This window comes from Colobus angolensis, unplaced genomic scaffold, assembly GCF_000951035.1.
Source record: "Colobus angolensis palliatus isolate OR3802 unplaced genomic scaffold, Cang.pa_1.0 Scaffold126, whole genome shotgun sequence".
NCBI lineage: Eukaryota > Metazoa > Chordata > Mammalia > Primates > Cercopithecidae > Colobus > Colobus angolensis.
The window spans coordinates 1610740-1633650 of record NW_012113808.1 but is presented as its reverse complement, the minus strand read 5'-3'; the positions used below and the strand labels follow the sequence as shown (position 1 = coordinate 1633650).

General features: G+C 47.2%; 1 protein-coding gene across 1 annotated transcript in view; it reads right to left on the bottom strand.

Moving 5' to 3' along the window:
* PGBD5 (piggyBac transposable element derived 5) overlaps positions 1-22911 on the bottom strand; it is a 38978-nt gene that overhangs the window by 5759 nt on the left and 10308 nt on the right. The window contains exons 3-4 of the mRNA XM_011933324.1: positions 10533-10713; positions 6473-6670 (exon numbers count right to left, since the gene is read on the bottom strand). Coding sequence (XP_011788714.1) covers positions 6473-6670; positions 10533-10713 — 379 coding nt within the window. The remainder of the gene's footprint in view (positions 1-6472; positions 6671-10532; positions 10714-22911) is intronic.

The window sequence follows — 22911 nt, the reverse complement described above, 5'->3', positions numbered from 1 at the left end:
CATTTCACATGGAAAAAACACTGGCCAGCTTGTGGGAAACTGAGCTATCCAGGCCCGCCCTAGAGATGCAGGACCGGGGTAGCGGCCCCGGCAACGCATTTCCTAAAGCTCTCCAAGGGCCAGAAAACCACGGCGGCCCCCACACTGGAGCTTTCTCCTGGCAGGAGGACGATGGCCTCCTTCGCTTGCTTATGGAGCCTCTCCTCTGGAGAGATGTTCTGCTGTCGGGGGCCTGCAGGGGGGGCGTTCTCCAGGGCTCAGCGCACCAGGCTCGAGGGAGGGCGTGTGAGCCTGCAGTGCCTGAGGACTGCCGTCTCTCTCTCTCATGCCCCTCCTGAGGGTTCCTGTTCCGGCCCCTTATTTCAGCTGCATCTGCCTCCAAGACCGAGTGGGAGGAACCCCTTCTCACACACGGGGCCCCAGCACGGGGCCCGTGCAGGTCTCCCATCTCCAGCTACGTTTTGATTTGCCTGACCTCCAGTGACAACCTTCTCTGGGTCTCAGGAGCTCTGGCCCCTTTAGGGTTCCACGTGGATGTGAGCAGGTGACCATCCCTATAAAGAAACGGAAATGCCCTCAGTTCCTTTCCCGGGACTCCGGATGCCCCGCTCTGAGTCATTAGCGTCTCTGGTGAGTCAGTCAGGGCTGCGCTCTGAAGATTCTCGGGGCTTCCCACAGCCCCATCCACATAGCCACCGACCTTGCAGCTTTTCACCTCCTGATTTCAGCCCAATAAGAGCTGAGACTCCTGGACTGCCACTGTCCCAATCTGCCTCACCACGGAACACGGGAGACCATCTTTAACTCTTCATTTCTTTCCCATCCTTTTTCATCATTTTAAATTGAACATGGGGGTTTCAGCTTGAAACTGAGCTGTTTCCACACCAGATCTGCATCCTCTCCTTGAGCATTTCCCCAGTTTATAAACCAGATCACCCTCCCCTCCCTATGATATTTTGGATTCTCAGATAGTACCCCAGCTGAAAAAGGCAAGGCAGCTGTCCTGTGACACTTTCTGATTGCTAACATTGGCAACATTAGCAAGGGGGAATCTGATAGTGACTGTCTTGACTGAGTGAATCACGGAGAATGGCGTGTACATCATGCACGACTTCGTGGTGGACACCGTTTTCAATGCTGTATGGGTCTGCACACATGTCTGTCTTCTCCATGCCTGTCTCTGTGATGCTCAAGATCCACATGGCCCTGCCTTCCCATTCGAACAGCTGTTCTGTCTTAACACCTTCCTCGGCTGTTAGTGGTTTGACTGACATTCCTGCTACCCTTCTGCAAATTTAAGTGAATGAATCAAGACCTGAATCATTCACATACAGACATTCTGCATTCCCATTAGTCTTAGTGAATCTGAATCCTAAATGGGCAGGCTCCAGGAGGAAGATGACAGACCCAAGGCGGATTTCGGAAGAAAAGCAAAAGGGTTTGGCTCACAATGGGAATACCCCTTGACATGTGACAGCATTTAACATTTTTTATTTTATTGAGACAGTCTCACTCCGTTGCTCAGACTGAAGTGCAGTGTCATGATCTCGGCTCACTGCAACCTCTACCTCCTGGGCTCAAGTGATCCTCCTGCCTCAGTGCCCCACCAACACTCTCCCCTGCTCATCGAGTAGCTGAGACTACTACAGCTATGCCATGCCCAGCTAATTTTTTTGGGGGGGGTATTTTTTGTAGAGATGGGGTTCCGCCATGTTGCCCAGACTGGTCTCAAACTCCTGGACTCAAGTGATCCTCCCAACTTGGCCTCCGAAAATTCTGGGATTACAGGTGTGAGCCATTGTGCCCAGCCTGCATTTAACTTTTTAAAAAGCCTGTGCAGGCCGGGCACGGTGGCTCACGCATGTAATCCCAGCACTTTGGGAGGCTGAGGCCGGCGGATCATGAGGTCAGGAGATGGAGACCATCCTGGCTAACACGATGAAACCCCATCTCTACTAAAAATAAAAAAAATTAGCCGGGCATGGTGGTGGGCGCCTGTAGTCTTGGCTACTTGGGAGGTTGAGGCAGGAGAATGGCTCGAACCTGGAGGGTGGAGCTTGCAGTGAGCCGAGATCGCACCACTGCACTCCAGCCTGGGCGACAGAGGGAGACTCCATCTCAAAAAAATAACATAACATAACATAACATAACATAACATAATAAAATAATAAAATAAAATAAAATAAAATAAAGGAATAAAAAGCCTGTGTATATGCTCACACTCTGTGACAAAAAGGTTCATGTTTTCTTAGAATCTGGAGTAAAAAATAATAAACCAGTTCCTAAAATGTTCATATCTAGTTACATATTTCCTAAAATTGGAAATTCTGCTCAACTTCAACCAGAGTATATATGGTCATAACAGAACAGAATATAACATAGAGCTGAGAAGCAGTCTTTAGAATATATGATGTTTCAGTTTATCATCTGAGATATATATATACATATTTGAGACAGAGTCTTGCTCTGTCGGCCAGGCTGGAGCGCAGTGGCGCAATCTTGGATCACCGCAACCTCCGTCTCCCGGGTTCAAGCGATTCTCCTGCCTCAGCCTCCCGAGTAGCTGGGATTATAGGCATGAGTCACTGCACCTGGCCCTGAGTGAGATTTAAAATAAATAGGAAAAGGATGAATTATTCAGTAAATGGTTTACGCACAGAGGTGCAGATGCTGGGTCAATCCACCCTGGCCACCTAACAGAAACAACGAAATAGTAGAGGCCCACTTGAGGTCATGCGTCAAAATAAATTTGAAGTGGATTGTGGTAAAGAGCACAAAATTATACCATAAAACAGCCAGGTGAACTTATACTTATCTGGCCTTGGGACAGAGGAGAGACCTAAAGCCTGAGAGCAGAGAAGATATCAACAGATCCGCCTATGGAGAAATGGAAACTTTTTTTATGTTAAATAATACTAATCATACATAAAAACCAAAGGAAATGAAATACAGAAAACAATGTTCAATAGGCAGAAAACTTCCTTTCAAGTGAATGAGAACATGACAAATATCTCAAAAGGAAAACTGTAAGGAACATAAAGAAACCACTCGAAATTCACCAATCAACACATGGAGAAATGTGTAACCTCTCCAGCAATAAGAGTGATTGATATTTAAAATCTGGGGGCATCTTCACCCATCAGAATGACAAATACAGAATAAAAAAGTAGTGCTGGTGAAGCTGGAGGCGCACCCTGTGCCCACTGCGATGGTACAGAAGTACAGCCTGTACTTCACCAGAAACCTTGAACACATCACCAGAAACCTTGACATCGGTCCCACCCTTTGACCCAGAACTTCCGCTTTTGGATTTACCCTGAGGAAGTGATCAAAGATGTGCCCAAATGTTTATGTATGAAGACATCACTGTATCATTATTAATACTGTGAAAAAGTGGATCACTGATAGGGACACTGGCTGAAGAAATTATGGCACACCCGAAGGGAAGGAATACTAGGTACAGAAGATGATCTCTCTTCATGAGAAAAAGAACTCTAAGATGTGAACCCCAAAACAGATTTCCTGGGGAGGAGCAGCTATGAACTTTACCTTCCCCCAGGCAATTTCCCGCGCATTTCAGCTACATCCAGGTCTGTGCTCACCTGAAGCACCCACCTGAAGTGCTCACTGAGCAAGTGTGAACTTCCCCGGAGTGCTTTCCAGAGGTACCAGGGGAGGGGACAAGGGCCCTCAGAGGTGGGGAGGCAGGCTACAGTGATGCTGTGGTCATACTCTTTGGGATTTTTAAGGGACGCTAGGATTCTGAACTTTATGATGTAAAATAGAATACTTTGGATCCAGAAATTCTAAGTAAATTAAACACAACACTAAATTTCAACAGATTTAAAAATCAATTCCCCCATCAATATCCTCCTTACATGTTCCTTTGGTGTCTGCTTTAAGAGCTCCAACCCTTAAAATTAGGCTTTTAACATTTGTCATCTTAATCCTGGACAGGATTTTGAACGTCTCCAGCTGCATTCTTTTCTCTTCATTATCTCCTTTCACTGAGCCCACATGAATGTGATGTCCTGCCTTGAGACACCTTTTCAGAGGCCATCACTTAAAATAATTTGGTGGGGCTGGATATGGTGGCTCATGCCTGTAAACCCAGCACTTTGGGAGGCTGCGGCTAGAGGATCGCTTGGGGCCAGGAGTTTGAAACCAGCCTGGGCAACATAGTGAGACCCTGTCTCTACAAAAAATATAAAAAAAATTAGCCGGGCACAGTGGTATGCACCTGTAGTCCAAGATACTCAGGAGGCTGAAGTGGGAGGTTTGTTTGTGCTCAGGAATTCGAGGCAGAAATGCGCTATGATAGCACCACTGCACTCCAGCCTGGGCGACAGAGCAACACCCTGTCCCCAAAATAAATAAATAAACAAAATAATTTGGTGGGAAGCAGTTCCTGCCCCTGACTCTCAAACTTGTTCCCTGGAAATTCCCTTGCCCAGAACCAAGACCCTAATCACTGGAGTCTGGAAGTTCAACCCAAACTCTAGCCTTCAGCTTGCAAGGCCAATTCCAAGCCTTTCTTTTTCTTCCTCATCTCTGTTCTTCTTCCTCTACTTCCTCTTCCTCTTTCTTCTTCTTTCTTCCTTCTCCTTTATTTTGTTTTTCTTGGTAGATGGGGGTCTTTCTATGTTGCCCAGGCAGGCTTTGAACTCCTTGGCTCAAGTAATGTCCTGCCACAGCCCCTTGAGTAGCTGGGACTCCAGGTGGGTGCCACCATGCCTGGCTCAAAACTTTCTTCAACTGACCCTATACACAGCACTCAAGAGCACAGCTCCCTGCAGCCCTCTACACCCAAATCGAGTACTGACGCCCATCTGCTGGGGTCCCTCGATTGCAATCTCCACTGAGGCATGATGCAACTTAAGCTGGCGGGAGGTGAAGGATGGGAATAAACTAGCAACATACATTAAACATAGATGCACAAACTGCACCGCAGAAACATACACACCATACACACCACACACACCACACACACACACACCATACCCATAACATAGATATGCACGTGAATATACACACCAAACATACAGACTACACATACCACACCATGCAAACATATACACACCACACCATACAGACCACACACACACACCATACCCATAACATAGACATGCACGTGTATACACACACCACACATACAGACTACACACACACCATGCAAACATATACACACCACACCATGCAGACCACACACACACACACCCCATGCCCATAACATAGACAAACACGTGTATACACACACCAACATAGACCACACACAGCATGCAAACTTACACAGCACACACCACACAAACAATACACACACTACACCCACCATACCACACATACCATACCACACACGCACTCCACACCACATTACACCACACCAATATATACACACACACCACACCCACCATACTACAAATACATATCACATACACACTCCACACCACACACACAAATATAAGCACACACACGTCACAGAAACATACATATCACATACTCCACACTGCATACAACACACCAATATATACACACACCACACCCACCATACCACACATACCATACCACATACACACTCCACACCACGGTACACACCAATATATACACACACACCACACCCACATCACAAATGTGTATCACATACACACTCCACACCACACACAACATGCCAGGCAAGCTTACACTCCACACACACGTACATGTGAGAGCACAAATCTGCACACAAACACCTCGGCTCCTTGGCAGTGTTCCTTTACTAGTGAAGGGGAAAGAGGCCTTTGTTTTCTACCTCACTTGCTGTCATTTGTCTTGAGGAAAGCCTCCGTGAAAGGCAGGGGAGGCTGCCCCCAGGCACTACGCGGCCGGGAACATTTCTGCCAAGGCCCCTTTATCCTTTCAGTGTTCTTTTCAGTGGTTTAGTGACGATTTCACTGTACCTTACTTTAAGCATAGGCTCCTTGCTAAGTAAGTCCCTTTGTTATGAATGGATTTTAAATCCCGAGTAAAATCAATGAAGAAATCAGGGAACAGCAGGCGGACCAGACAGCGCACATGCTTAACTTCTAAGGAAGGCCTTGAAAGATAAGAATGGATTTTTTCCCTCCCATCAGAACAGATTTTTCACAGAATCCCGGACGATAAAGTGAAATGCCATTCAAATGCAGCCCATTATCACACCCCGTGTACAACCTGGGGGCTTCCAGGGGCTGCTTGAGCCGCCTGCAAACCCCGTCAGCCTGGCACCGTTCAACAGCTTACAACGAACGGGGAGCTCTTCCCTCGCTGCTTACCCGCTGCTTCCACACAGCCGCCACACTTAGGAGCGTGGCCCCAGATGCTGGTGAATAACCGAGGGTAGTCTGGTCCCAGAGCAGCACAGCCCACAGCGGACGCCACATCCACCGCAGTGCTGGGCTCGGCCAAGCTCAACCAATCCCAGCGCGCCCTGCTGTGCCAATGGCGGGCCGGCACTCACCCTGCTGCACCGGGGAGTAGGCGTTGGTCAGGAAGCGGAAATGTCCTTTGTTGTACCAGCAGATCAAGGACATGTTCCCCTTCATCTTGATTTGGTACTGGCCCCGGGCCGGGGGCGTGGCTGGGTTGGTCAGCATGGACAGTGGGAGGCCGGTGCAGTCACTCTTCCGCACGCTGAGCAAGCCGCAGCAGTAAATCCCTGGGGGGAGAGGGATGAGGGATCACACACTCACCATGGTCGGAGATGCCAGTGGCTCCTCCGTCTTGTGCACCCTCAAGGAAACGACGGGACTGCCCGGTCCTGAGGCTGATGCTTGGGAGTCAGACCCTCTAGAGACCCCTCTAGAAGAGACTGCTGGAGTTTTGAGGTCTCGTATCCCTCTGTTGTCTCTCCCTGTGGCAATCTCCCCAGGTCCCTCCCTAAGAACATACAGTATGCTAAGACTGCGTGTAGGATCACAGCACAAGCAATACTGGCAGCAGCAGCAGGAGATGTCACCTAGACCCTCACTCAGTGTCCAGCACAGCACTACGCACATGCACTCATCATCCCCTCTACTTCTAGAAACTTCTGCACTTCATAGGTTATGGCACACACATTAGAGAAGAACTGAGGCTTGACAAGGGCGAGGCCCCCAGACTCACAGCTGGGAGGGTAAAGACAGGCATGAAGCCCAGGACTGTCCAGCATCCTGGCCATGGTTACATCATCCTAATGGTGTCACCAAGACATGGCTGGCTGCAAGCCCAGTGCTGAGCCAGTCCACACCGCACCCCAGGAAGCTGTCAGATGGAGCCCTCATCTCCTTGGGGAGGTATATTCAATGTGTAGGAAAGAACCATCAAAGAACGTGAACTAAACCAAGTGACCTTCCATGAGTGGGTGGAGAGCTTCCTGAGAGAGAAGGAGCTTGCGCTTGGTCTCTAAGGCCTGGAAGATTGGCAGGCAGTGGCTGGTGGGCAGTAGACACCGGTATGAACAAACGTCCACCGTGGACTTGCTCACTTCCATCCTGGACTCGAGGCTTTTCAGGGCCTTCCACATCATGGGCCCGCCCCACCCCGCTGGGCCAGAAGGCCACAGGGGCCACAAGCACTCAGCTGCTCCCCAGCAGCCTGGAGGGGATGCAGAGACCCTGGGAGCCGTCTCAGCCTTTACTCTCTGCTCAGCTCCTGGAGGACCGACAGTGCCACCCGTCATCTGAACATCCCATATCCCATGCATCTGCTTTCCTCATCCCCGCATCCCACACTGCACCAGAAGAAGGACAGTTGAATGAATCTTTCCCTCTTCCCAACTCCTTTCCTGGTTGCAGGTGGGAAGGAAGATGCAACCGGAGGTGCTTTCGAGTCTCACTGCTGAAAAGAGGAGGGGTCTGCTGCTCGCAGCTCCATTCCTAGCAACTGCACATGACCACTCAAGCTACTCTCATCTTGAGATGTAAAAAGGAGAATCTGTTCTTAAAAACAGGGAGGAGGAGGACATGAACAAGGGTAAGGGTGTCCGAAATCACCCATCTGGGGCTCAATCTGCACCACCAGCCAAAGAGAAGCTGCATGTTCGTAAGAGGGAAAGAAGAACATCCCAGCAGCACCCAAGTTTCCATGACTCCATCCCTTTATATACACAGAAATTATTCTAGGAATGTCCTTTCTGGCTTTTATTTTACAACGGTCTGTGTGACCCTAGGAGGGACAACCAGACTCTCAGCTCCGATTTTTCTCCTCAACCTTGGCTGCCTGTGAGAATCTCCCACGGTGGGGGGACACTGGCCCAGACCAATGCGATTTGTGTCCTGAGGAGGCAGGGTGCAGCCACTAGTGACCCTCCCTGCGGATACGCTGGAGGACACTGCCCTGAGTCACGGTGGAGGAGGTACATGATGATGCCCTGGTGAAGAGCTCAGTCAGTTTAGATGCTTCTAAAAATAGGCAAGGAGATCTTTTTTATCTCTTACCTAACCTTCTCTTGAAAAAAATCCAAATTCCATATCTAAATATTTTCTTCCAGCCAGAAGATTCTTTTCCCATCCTCCTCCTAATTCTCTGAGCCAAGACGCATCCCCTTCTCAGAACCACAGGAACAGCACACCCAGCTCTTTGGGAATCATATTGATGGCCCGGGATAGTCTTCCGGCATCCCCACTCCACCTTGTCTGCACAGCATCCACCCCACTCGACACAGACACACACACACAGCTACACACACAGACACACACGCGGACACAGATATGCACACACATAGAGACACAGACACACACACAGATACAGACACACACAGACACATACACACAGGTACATATACACACACCCAGACACAAACACACACACAGACACAGACTCACACAGACACACACAGATATACACACACACAGACACAGACACAGGTACACACACAGACACACAGATGCACACACATACAGACACAGACACACAAAGATACAGACACACAGACACATACACACAGGTACACAGACACACACCAAGACACAGACACACACAGACACAAACACAGACTCACACACAGATACACAGACACACACACACACACACACAGATACACACAAATACACAGATGCACACAGACACAGACACAGACACAAACACAGATGCACACACGGACACACAGACACACACATAGGTACACACACAGACATAGACACAGACAGACACAGACACAAATGCACACAGACGCACACACAGCCACAGACACAAACACACAGATGCACACATGGACACACACAGATGCACACACAGACATGCAGATGCACACAGACACGACACACACAGACACACACACACCAACATACACATACAGACACACACGGATACACAGATGCATACACAGACATACACAAAGACAGACACAAACACACACACACACACAGACATACACACAGACACACATATATCCCCTCTACTTTCAGTCCAGGTTGATGGTGTGAGGCAGGGAACAGGCCCTGGAACACACATAAACATCACACTCGCAGTACCTGCACTCAGCCTTGCACAAGTGGGCAGGAGAGATGGCAGTCCTGGTTCTCACTCTGAACTCGAACAGAGAACCCACCATTCTTCCAAAGCAGCTGGGCACTGTGCTTCAGGGCCAATTTTCTCTCGCTTTACTTTCACAGCCCCACTTCACATTGTCTCATCTCTCTACCCTTGATTCTTCCAACAAATAACTGTTGAGCCCTGGGCTTTGCAGATGAGTAAGATGCAGCTGAGGCCAGCAAAAAGTGAAGTCCAGGCTTGTGGCCTCACTGCAGCTGCCAGGGATCCAGGATGTCAGCTGTCTACATCTCATTACTTAAGAGGGTCTAGTTTTAAGGCCAGATGTCTGACTGCTGCTGAGCAAAAGGTCTGTAATTCTAGTCTAGTGGCTGCTGCAGGGGAGCTGGCACTTTTTGTGTTTCTCCTGAGTGTACCAGATCTAAATCCCCAAAGGCAGGACAAAGTGAAGGCCAAGGCAGCTTGCCACGGGGCTCCCTGAACTGGTCCAGATCTTCTTTTTCTATAGCCCCTATTTCCTCCAGAGCCATGGAAGGGTTGCCTAGTCTTTGCCACACATGCACCAAGCACCTGAGCACCCAGAGTACCTAAGACTTTTCTGAGGCCCACTGTACTGTTCCCTGTCTTAACACAATTCTTGTCTGTCTCCTGGGAAGGGGCCACATTATAGAGGATGGGTGAGTTCCAGAGACTTCCTAGAGCCTTACTAGGAGCTGTGCCCAGGGGACACAGGCTTTTGACGGCTGCAGATTTCCAACAGGGGACATACAAAGAAATGCCCCAAAGACCGGGCAGAGCTTGGCGCAAGGTCTAGACACGTCCTCTAGACCTTAAGCCCGTGGTTCACACACCTTGCAGTCTCTAGTGCCCAGCGGAGTCCAGCACACAGGGTGGCTGAGATGCATCTGTTCCCTCAAGGAAGGGCCTCATCACCTGGCATCCTGTGGTCTGTGCTGGCCACCACGCATCTGTACCCCCACCTGAACCTCTTCCACCACTTTCCTGGGGGAGGCAGGGTCACGTCCCCACTAGCTCCCCACTTGACTTACCTTGCTTCTCAAACTCCTCAAACAGGGTCAGGCTGGTGATGCTGGGCCCGGTGAAGATGATGTAGTTCTTGCCTGCCGCATTCCGGCATAGGCTCCTGGCCACCATGCTGTGGAGCTGGGGCTTATTCTTCAGTGTGTCCAGGCCATCTGGGCCCCCGCCTTCCTTCAGGTGGACGTAAATCTTTAATAGAAACAGACAGAGGTTAGCGTGCTCACAGCAGTGTCAGGCTGGGAGCCTGAGTATTCAGCAAGCATGGGTCTCACGGGTCTCAGTCATCAGGCTGGGAGCCCGTGGAAAAGCCCCCATCATCTTTTCAGCTCACAGGAGCTCTAGGTCACCCCCAAGCACACCCCATGGCCTTGGCGACTGGTGACTCAGCACCAGATGCTTCAGTTTGGAAAGGTCAAGGCAGAGGAGGAAAAGAACAAGCAGCTGCGGGTAATGGGACTGTGCAAACACATTCCCCAGCTTTCAAACACAGGAATGACTTAAATTGACTATAAATAAAATTAAAGGCAATCTCACCTGTTAGGAATACATGTATCTGTGTATTTTCCATTTGAATACAGCTTTTTTTGTTTTTTTTTTTGAGATGGAGTCTCGCTCTGTCACCCAGGCTCGAGTGCAGTGGCCGGATCTCAGCTCACTGCAAGCTCCGCCTCCCGGGTTTACGCCATTCTCCTGCCTCAGCCTCCCGAGCAGCTGGGACTACAGGCACCCGCCACCTCGCCCGGCTAGTTTTTTTTGTATTTTTTAGTAGAGACAGGGTTTCACTGTGTTAGCCAGGATGGTCTTGATCTTGTGACCTCATGGTCCGCCAGTCTTGGCCTCCCAAAGTGCTGGGATTACAGGCATGAGCCACTGCGCCCAGCCCTGAATACAGCTTTTTAATTGACAAGGTATGTTCATAATGACTGTTTAATTTGTTCTTTACAGTGACTCCCATCAGTCAGGCAGAAGAGGTTGATTCCCCTCATGGTGCAGAGGAGACAGGACTGAGGGCTAATCATTTGCCCAAGAGTCCAGGGCCAACAAAGAGGATGTGTGGGAGCAATTTTTAAACGTTGTTTCATGCTGCTTCCATGAACATCATCAAAGGGGTAGAGGCAGGAAAGTTAATGGACTGAAGAAGAGCATGTTCAAAAAATCCTCCAGTACGGGTGCAAGAAATGTGACTTAGCGAGAATGTCTTAAACAAACAAACAAACACAACATAAAATGTGGTGTTGGATGACAGTAAGTCACTGCAAACCAGAACTGCTTGAGAACTTCGATGGATCTGAGCCCACCACAGATTATTTATACATTAACACACGCAGCTACACGTTGCCTATGGTTTCTATACAGATATCTACACTCAAATTTTTAAATGCTGTGTATTGTTTTTTTAATTGCTGCATCACAAATGACCACAAACTCAGTGGCTTCAACAGCGTCCATTTATGAGCTCATAGTTCTGTAGGCTGGAGGTCTGAGCAGGGCATGGCTGGCTTTTCTGCTCAGGGCAGCACAAGGCTGCAATCAAAATGTTGACTGGTGGGTTCTCATCTGGTGCTTGGGATCTGCATTCAGGTTGTTTCCTTATGGCTGCAGGACTGAGGTCCTGTGTCCCTGCTGGCCGTCAGCTAGGGACTGCTCTCAGCTCCTGGGGGCAATAGGTAGTCCTTGCCACATGACCTTTTCCATTGTCAAAGCCAGCAATGATTGGCCAGGCACGGTGGCTCACACCTGTAATCCCAGCACTTTGGGAGGATGAGGCGGGTGATCACCTGAGGTCAGGAGTTCGAAGCCAGCCTGACCAACATGGTGAAACCCTGTCTCTATTAAAAATGGAAAAAATTAGCCAAGTGTGGTGGCAGGCACCTGTAATCCCAGTTATGCGGAAGGCTGAGGCAGGAGAATCACTTGAACCCAGGAGGCAAAGGTTGCAGTGAGCCAAGATCGTGCCATTGCACTCCAGCCTAGGTGACAAGAGTGAAACACCATCTCAAAAAAAAAAAAAAAAGCAAGCCAGCAATGGCGACTCTTCCTGAAGCTGCATCCCTCTTGTGCTTTCTGTCAGGAAGAGCCTGGTTCCTTTTCAGGGCTTACTTAGCTAGGTTGGGCCCATGCAGGATAATTTCTTGTTAACAGATTTAGGACCATAATACATTTGCAAAATCCAAATTCCTTCTCATCAACACCCACATTAGTGTTTGAGCAAATAATGGCGAAGTGTGTGCACACCAGGGGCAGGAAGCCTGTGAGTATCTTAGAGTTCTAACACGCACTGGGGCACACTGCTTCCACACCAGGCACTTCTATGCATCTGAAGAACTACAATGTGATAGCTGAGAAATGGACTGCTTCCCCACCTTACTGAAACCAGCAGAGTGGAGATGACGTCAGTTTTATTCCCTGGGAAACAGACTGATTCAATGTACTTTCATGAAGACCAACAGTGAACAACATATTCCCCGTCCAAACACTCAGCGTCAGTGAGGATGTGGGGGAAATGAGCACTGTGGTGACTTGGTATAAATACGTGTAAACTTTCTGGAGGGAAATTTTGCCCATGAATCAAAGACCTTGAAGTATGGCTGTTATGGAAAACAGTATGGAAGTTCCTCAAAAAATTAAAAATAGAAAAACCATAGGATCCAGTAATCTTACTTCTGGGTACACACCCAAAGGAACTGAAATCAGGATCCTCTAAGAGATACCTGCACTCCCACGTTCACTGCTGCGTTATTCACAATTGCCAAGATATGGAAACACAAGTGTCCATCAGTGGATAAGTGGATAAAGGAAACGTAGCATATACACAAGATGAAATACTATTCAGCCTTTAAAAAGGAGGAAATCTTGCCATTTGCAACGACATGGACCTGGAGGACATTAAGCTAAGTGAAATAAGCCAAGCACAGGAAGAGAAATACCGTATGATCCCACTTACATGTGAACTTCAAGTTGAACGAATAGGAGAGAGTGGAATGGTGGTTACCAGGGGCTGGGGGATGGAAGTGGGAGTGGGGAGGTATTGGTCAAAGAATTCAAAATCTGTTAGATAGAAGGAATACGTTCAAGAGATCTATGGCATCACATGGTGACTACAGTTAATAACAACATATTCTTGGAAATTGCCAAAACAGTTGATTTTAAGTGTTCTCACCACAAAAAATGATAACTATCTGATGTGATGTATATGTTAATTGGCTCGATTTGGTCATTTCAGTGTCTACATATTTCAAAGTATATTGTACACAATAAAGATATACCATTTTTATTTGTTAATTTAAAAATAAATCTTGTAAAGACCTTAAAAATATTCATGCTATTTTACTCATGAGTTTCACTTTCAGGAATTCAGTCCAAGGTAACAATCAGAAATGTGTTAAAAGGATTTATATATAAAATACTGTGTCCATTTCAGGGTTTTTTATAATGGTAAAAAAATTAACAATGACCTAATTATCTCACATGAAGAGGAGACTGGTTAAAATTATATATGTAGGTATAATGGAATGTGGTACACTTTAAAAAATTGTCATGTAGAAAAAGTATTTAATAACAAAGAAAATGTTCACAGTATCATTGCAAGTAAAGTAGCGAGATTATAAAACAGTGAAAGTGTGTGTGTGTGTGTGTGTGTGTGTGTTTATACAGATATGTTGACTATACACTCAAACAGCTCTTTCTGTATAAAAAGTATTTATTAGAATGACAGCTATGCTGGACTTTTAACGTTTTTGATGTTAAATATGTAAAATAAACCTAATCAGAAAATGACCCACTAAAAATAATTACACAATAATTTCCTTATCAGGATTACTCAAGCATAGGAGTATTTGGAATTTGCAGTGTCTGCAGGGTCTGAGTGAATGGTTATTCATCATTTCCAGACCTGGAGATGATGATGACTCTGAGAATCAGGGCAGCCTCTTGCTGTCTTGGAATTAACGTATTTTCCCAAATGCCAGTGATGTGCAGCTGAGATTTTACAACTCCTGGGTAGGATACGGAGGGCAGCACTGTTGCAGGACTATCTTGAAATTACTCAGCCTCGTGTCTACACATGCACCTCTGAAAACTGCCATTTTTCCAGACTCCAGCCAGTCTCTTCTGAAGAAGTAGACACTCAACTGGGACGTCACAGGAGAAAGGGACAGGCACTGAGCCAAAGGCACTGAGGCAAAGGAGACAGGCGCTGAGCCAAAGGTCAAAGATTTCTTATTAGGAAATCTGGAAGAAGGATACAGCCAAAAAGTGGCACCAATGAGAGTCCAAAGAGAGTCCCAAATGTGTGGCACTCATTGCTATAAAATAATGAGTTTCTAAAAGTGAATATAAAGTAGGACCTTCATTTAAATAAATACAAAAGATGGTAACCTTGAAAGTCTCAGTTGAGGGCATGATTTAGAAAAAAACTGTTGGCAAGGTAGTCAAAATCTGGCCAGGAAAAGGCTCAGTCCAAGAGGTCCTGCTGGGTCTGACGGTCAGGCAGGTCTGGTACTCGACCGGTCCTGGTTTGCTTTGACACAATAACGTCAGTGGTCAAAGGCAGTAACTTGTTTCCCTTAGTTGGATGAGCAACCTCCAACGAAGTCTTATCCCATCCATGCCCTGTTGCTACAAATGCTTAAGCTATACAAGCTATGCTAATGATTGCGTCCAGGTTTAAGAGACTATCCTAAGGAATCCTGCCAGTAATCTGAGAAACAGCAGAATCACTGGGAACCCACACATGTATTCAGACGCTGGGTTGGGTACTTTCTACAAGAGCTCCCCAGACACAACACGGAAGGAAATACCATTCACTTAGATGTGTGACTACTTCCTGGTCGGCTTTTCAAAAAGTCAGATACCTCCCTAGATATTTCTAGAGAAAGCATTACCGTATTAATATGGTTCCACCAAATGTGTAGACATAGGTGACTTCCTATCACTGGGCAAAATGCAGCCAGCCACAGACACTTCTGAGCTACAAGACTGTTTGACAAGTATCTCTAGGGCAGGAAAATGTACCATTTGGTGGTTGCCAAGCTTTTCGCTTTTCCTAAAAAGTTTTGTTTTGCTCCTATGGTTTATTAATTTTTAAATGCATATATTTGGGAAAGTAGGCATGAAAGTTTATTACTATATGGCATTATACTTTGCACCAGAGTAGTATTCCCAATGTTGCATACTTTATACCGACATTACAACAAAAAGGATCTTAGGAAATACGGATTATAGCAGTTAATACCCTGGGGGACACATACAGCACATGGCATTTATCTTAGCTCTCCTGAAATGTCCCCATGACCTCCAGATGCAGGATCCAGTTCATCTTTTCCCTCGACTTCTCAAAAGAACAGTAAGGCTAGTGGCAGTAGCTGCTGACTCACCAGCTGACAGTTCCACTAAGGTGTTGCTGGGATCGGGGCACCCTCCTGCCTCTCCAACACAAAGAACTGGAGAAAGCCTCGTTCAGCTATACCAGTCTTGACCAATGAATGACCCTACTTCTCTTTCAGCACAGAAGCGAATCAGTTTCCTCAGTGAAGAGCACATCTAGGGGAAGGGTATCACATTGTAGGGACTGGTGATCCCTTGCTTGAGTCTTTTATCGCTAGTGTGCAAGGAGCCATGAAGGTGTAAGTAATTCAGCTGTGGGGAAACAGCACAGCAGTGCATGATCTGCACTCACTGAAGATGCAGAATGAGATTGGGGGTGTGTGCGGCTGTCACCTGGGACATCTGCACGGGACAGCCACTTGAGAGAGCTGTGAATTGTAAATGACAGTCACTTGTCATGAGAGGAACTGAGGCAGGGAGGGTGAGTGCTGGGATACATGGGCACAGGCTGTCATTCACTGGCTTGTGGGTTTTGGGGCAAGTTACTTAATTGCTCTGAGCCTTGCTTTGCTTATCTGTAAGGACAACATTGCCATATGCACCTTGCAAGGCCATTGTCTTTAAGTGAAAACTGTGCACATAGAAGTGATTTTTTAATATAGCAAAGCTCTGTAACTGTGCTCCCAATGTGGTTGCCTTCAGCCACATATGGCTGTTTTCATTTACATTTAAATTAAACTAAAATGAAAAATTCAGTCCTGTGGCCACACCAGTCACAATGCAAATAGTCAACAGTCACATGAGGCTAGGAACTGCCATCATGGAGAACACAGATATGAAACAGTTCCATCATTGCAGAGAGTCCTGCTGGACAATGCTGCTTGTGCCATCTTCGTTTATTAGCTGGGGCTTCCACCAAAGTCTCTAAGTCATCACCATACTGATGACTTTCATCTCTCATTGCCCAGTCTCTCTCTCATGCCTCTCACCGTGACCATGCCTAGGAAGAGCTCATGTGCTGAGTCTGTTCACGGTCCTTCTCTCTGGCTGCACCTTCAGCACCGCTGACCCCTGTGGGAGCCTTGCCTTCATCTCATCCCAAAGCTCAAAGCCTGAGGTGGTTCTTTCAAAACGACAGGTTGGAGGAGGGACATGTATCAGTATGTGGGCTCTCTGTACACACTCATGTCCGTGCAGTTGAAGATTCTAAGTTCTTTAAGGAGAGGGCTGAATCTGATCCACTCAGTACCTGGTGCACTTACTTGGGCACTTAATAAATATTTCATTGTCATCTTTGAAGTCCTATACAGTAAAGACGTATGGGTGGCTTAACTTCATTCAAAAGATGGAGAAAGAAGGTAGTTCTCAGCTACTTGCTCAAGGACACAAAGAGGTCCACAGTGATGTCTTCTACCTCAGCCAATCCCATCCTCTACTTACTGCATCCAACCTGGAGAGGATCTCATGCCAGCATCCTCCTCGCTGCACAATTAAACAAATGGACACATGTCCTGCCCTGCCCAGCTTCTGAATCCACGAGCAAAATTCACTCTAACCAATTAATTCCATGGTGGCCCTCGCTTTTAGAGCCAATTCAATTAGTTATCGGTCAAGAGCAAAATATTTCACTTAGTATGTACAAAGATTGAGTCAAATAAGCAAAAAAACACTTTAGCGCACCTTCCTTAAATTCTTTCAACATAAATAGTATGTCTCAAAACAAGGGAAATCAGTGACATGGATGCTAGACCACTGTCCTACCAACAATTAAGCTGGATAAAAGATACTTTGCTTTTTGTCTAAATCAGGAAAAGTTCTCTCCTTGGGGGAGTCAACATAGCCTGCTGGTTAAGAAGGTGGGATCTAAGGTCAGAATGGCTGGGTTTAATCCCAGGTCTACTGCTTTACAGATGTAATGTTAGGCAAGGTAGCAAATTTCTCTGTGCCTCAGTTTCCTTACCGAGAAACAGTGGCAGTGACATTACTTGCCTCGTGAGGCCCTTGTGGAGAAAAATGAATACTGCATGTGAAGTGTTTAAGCACAGAGCCTGGCCCACAACACACACTGTAAATGTTCGTCATTCTTTCCTGAATGCCAGAAGCAGCTGCCAGAATCCACAGATGAGACTGAGGAAGGAAAGGGGCTTCCAGGTCAGCTAGCTTAGCAGCACGGGGCGCACGGACCTCATTCAGTGTCCCTCACAGATGTCATGAGGGCTCTGCCTGGACAGATGCCACGATGTGTGCAGGGGGTAGGAAGCAGGGGTCCTTTTGCTTGGGGGTTCCATCTTGAATTCTGGCTTCTAAAGCCCATGTACTTCCGGAGTATGTCAATACCCAGCGTGAACCGGAAGCCCTGCCTCCACTGAGCAGGGCTGTCATCCAGAATTGCCTCCTTGACATGACAGCCACCCAGCCCTCTGAAGATGGTCTGTCCTGTCTTCTTCAGATGACACCTCCCTATGTCCCTCCAAGCCCCACTCAGGACACTACTCAGGACACCTCCCAGGCATCTGCTCTTCAGCCCCTCCTCGGTGTTTGTCCATCTGTCAACATCCCAACAGGAACACTGGTCTCATGCTGCAGAGGCAGGTGCCTGGCCCAACATGTTCAAACAGGAGAAATCTGCTCTTTTAGATTATACCATTAAAAAAAAATAGTGGACCATTTTTTTTTCCTGCTCCAAAGAATCTTGGGGCTGCATTAATCACTAAAGGTCGACAGAACATTAACCTGTTGGCCAATTTTTCCTGCTGGATCCTCGATCTTTTTGACATTGTGAAGCCTGAACAGCAGTCTCTGCAGAGAACTGACGGAGAGTTTTCTTTCCACCCACAGACAGGGCACAGCCTTCCAGGATGAGCAGCCACAACATCTTGGATTGAGGAACTCCAATCGCCCAATTAGTAGGCTTTTCCCTACACTGGAAGATTCATCATCGTATAAACCTCTCCTTTCTCTCCGCCTTGGCTCACAGGGGAGCCTGCAGATGAAGGGAGAGGAAGGGAACCTTGGCTAGCTCCCATGCTTGCACCCCCTCTCTCTGCAAACAGGGTAGGGCTGGAGGGTGTTTTGGCGTCTAGGTCAGTCCTTAGGAGGCTTGTGACACAGAATAAATACAGACAGTCTCTAATTTACACTGGTTTGACTTAAGATTGTTTGACTTCATGATCATGTGAAAGCAATAAGCATTCAGTAGAAATTCCTTCAAATGTTGACCTTTTCCTCGGCTAGTGATATGCTGTGCAATGCTGGGTGGCGATCCTGGGTGGTGGCAGTAGCTGCAGCTCCCCGTCAGCCAGGTGATCATGAGGGTAAACAACCAGGAAATATTCAACACTTTATCATAAAAGAGGCTTTTGTGTTAATTTTGCCCAGCTGCAGGATAATGTAAGTGTTCTGGGCATGTTTAAGGTAGACGAGGCTAAACTATGCTGTTTGGTAGGTTAGTTATATTAAATGCATTTTTTTTTTTTTTTTTTTTTTTTTAGAAGTGGAGTCTCATTATGTTGTCCAGGCTGGTCTCAAACTCCAGGCCTCAAGCAGTCTTCTCCCTCAGCCTCCCACATTACTGGTACTACAGGAACTCGCCACTGCACCCAGCTTTAAATGCATTTTTGACTTAAGATATTTTCTTTTTTTTTGAGATAGGGTTTCGCTCTGACACCCAGGCTGGAGTGCACTGGTGCAATCATGGCTTATTGCAGCCTTGATCTCCCAGGCTCAAGGGATCCCTCCTCCTCAGCCACCCAAGTAGCTGGGTCTACAGGTGTGTGCCACCACACTCAGCTAATTTTTATATTTTTTGTGGAGACAAGGTTTTGCCATGTTGCCCAGGCTGGTCTTGAACTCCTGGGCTCAAGTTATCTGCCTACCTTGGCCTCCCAAAGTGCTGGGATTACAGGTGTGAGCCACTGTGCTTAACTGACAAGATATTTTCAGCTTACTAGGGGTTTATCATAGGGACGTAACCCCATTATAAGTCGAGGAGCTTCTGTATGCTGTCTTAAGTGCACCATGGTATCTAGCAGTGAGTAACCAGCAGTGGGAAAGCCAGCCTGGGTAAACAGCAGTGGGAAAGGCAAAAAAGAAGGCACTGGCTGTGGCCTCACATATACCCAGCATTCTGCACCCAGGGAGCAAGCATATCTCAAGATTTCCTGAGCCCCACCTTATAAATAATTCCCTGCCTGCTTATTCTTGTCTTAAGTGCTGCTATTAAAACGTTGGGTGTCTTGGTGCTTGGACTGTGGCAAGAGCTCATGGCCACTCTCTCCTTTGCCATACCACACAGCCTGCCGTATACACCTCTGGGGGTGTTTCTTACCCCTGCAGGTGCCTTCCTGTAGCCCTGCGATGTACAGACACACCTCCAGTACTGCACTTGTCACTCTATGTCAATGAGTATTTTTAACGTGTCCATCTCTCCTACTGGAGAGGCAGTGAGGGCTCCCTCTATCTCTAGTTCTGAGGGGCCAAGCACGAAGCTCAGTCTACGGTGGTGTAGTTAACCAAACAGTCCAGGCCTAGATTTGCATTGGTACAAGTCTTATCTTCCCATCTCCTTATTGTAGAACTTCTTGAAAACAGAGACCTGTCCAACTCTTACCAATAAATAAATAAATAAATAATAAAAATAAATAGAGATTATTAGCTTAAAAAAAGCAACACTGAAGAAAGCATTGCCCAGGCCCTCTAGTTCAGACTCCCAGGTGGTCAACAGCAGTGAGAATCAAAGAAGCAAACAGGCCTGAATAAACCAGGTGCGCCAGAGGAAGCCACCTGTAGTAGCCAGGATTCTCCCGAGACACAGAAGCAGTAGTGTGTATATAAACACAATTATGTATGGAAGATGGGAGGGTGGGAGAGTGGGAGGAAGAGGCAGAGGTATTTATTTTAAGGAACTGGCTCATGCAAATCAGAGGCTGGCAAGTCCAAAAATCAGGGAAGCCCAGCAGGCTGGGTACTCAGGGATAAGGTGCTGCTGAAGCCCGAAGGCCCTCTGCTGGCAGAATTCCCTTTTTCTCGGGGTACAGCAATCATTTTCATTTTCTTTTCTTTTTCTTTCCTTTTTTTTTTTTTTTTGAGATGGATTTTCACTCTTATTGCCCAGGCTGGAGTGCAGTGGTGCGATCTCGGCTCACTGCAACCGCCGCCTCCCAGGTTCAAGTGATTCTGCTATCTCAGCCTCCCAAGTAGCTGGGATTACAGGCATGCGCCACCACACACAGCTAATTTTTTTGTATTTTTAGTAGAGACTGAGTTTCACCATGTTGGTCAGGCTGGTCTTGAACTCTGACCTCGGGTGATCCACCCACCTTGGCCTCCCAAAGTACTGGGATTACAGGCGTGAGCCACCGCACCCGGCCAGCAATCATTTTCTTAAGGGCTTCAACTGATTGGCTGAGGCCCACCCACATTATGGAGGCTAATGTGTTTTCCTCAAAAGCCACCCATTTAAATTTTAATCTCATCTAAACAGCATACCTTCCCAGCAACATCTAGACTACTATTTGACCAAATAGCTGGGTACCATGGTCCAGCCAAGTTGAGACATCCAAATGACCATCACACCCCCAAGCCTGGCTGATATCAAGGGGTAAAGCTAGAAAGCTGACTCAGGCAGGAAGTAAAGAACAGGCACTCCCAGGCATCCCTGCACCCCACAGAGACTCTGGACGACCGACTGGCTCAACAATGCTACAAGTCAGTGACCGCAAGTACTGCCCCTGCATGGAATGCAGACAGACAGTGACAGGGCTGAGGGCCAGGAAGCACATGCGCTGTCCCAGCCATTCATCTGTCTCTCCCTGGGAGCCCCACACGCAGCCCTGGGAGAGCTGGAGATCGTGGCCAGTCCGACCCAGGGAAGTGAGACGAGCTTCACGGGAGACAGAGTAGAGCTTGCAACTAGACCACGGACCCTCCTCCGAGCTCTCAAAGCACTGACAGGGAATCTGGAAGGCACCTGGGCTCATGGGAGATCTACCACTTCTAGGTGTCACTGTGCTATGCAGCTAAGAGATGTGCCCTCATCTGCTGCAATGATGGGAAAGTTCTAGAGAGGATGATGGTGACAGCTGCACAACACTGAATGTACTTAGTGCCACTGAGTCACACACTTAACAATGGTGAAAATGGAAAATTTTATGTTATCTGCATTTTACTACCACAAAAACCTATGCTTGACAACAGAACCATGCCTCTCTTTTTATCCCTCACAACATATATTTCATTTCTTACCATTCCTCATATTAAAGTTGACTAAATTACCAAAGACCCGAAGATCCACGTGCGGTAAGCTACTTCGCAGAGCAACGTGAATGGCCTCATTTGACAGTTTCCATTGGCCTGGAGCACTGCAGGTTAGCATCTTCGCCTACTGACTCCTTTCCAAGTGCTGGGTGCTTGGTGAAACACTAAAACGCACATTTTGCATCCAAAGACTTTTGAGATAAGCAGTTCTGCAGGACAGCCCTACAAATGTCAAGTGGGAGATGAAGCCCGCCCATCTGAACCAGTACCTCTTTTCAGAGATTGCTGGAAGAAGACTAGGAAGAGGAATGTGAGGACAGATAAGCAAGACCAGGTTTCAGAGCGGGATGGCATTTGCGGGTGGTGTCACTCACACTCTGCAGTAAAGCTGTGTCTGTTTCTCATCTGATTACTTATTTCTCCTCAAAACTTCTTACTGTTTGCTTCCTGCATTCTCAGCAATGCAGGCTATTAGCACCCTACTTTTCAGAACTATAGTTAACTTAATCTCTTCCTCTCACTTCTATCCTACCACATGCCTCCCTATATTCTCTTAAATTATTTAAGATCTTTAACCACTTTCATAAAATACTTCCCTTCAAATGAGTTCAAGAGCATTACACCTATAAAAATATACTAATATATTAGAGCTCTTCTAAACACCATCACCATTATTATTATTTTTGCCCGACTGTTAGTTTCTTCCTTCTCATCCAAATGCCCTTGTGGGGATCAACTGACTATGCCTGAGGCCCTGAGGATCTGAGCTGGCTGTACTGAGTTCCCATTCAGCTTTCCCACGGACCT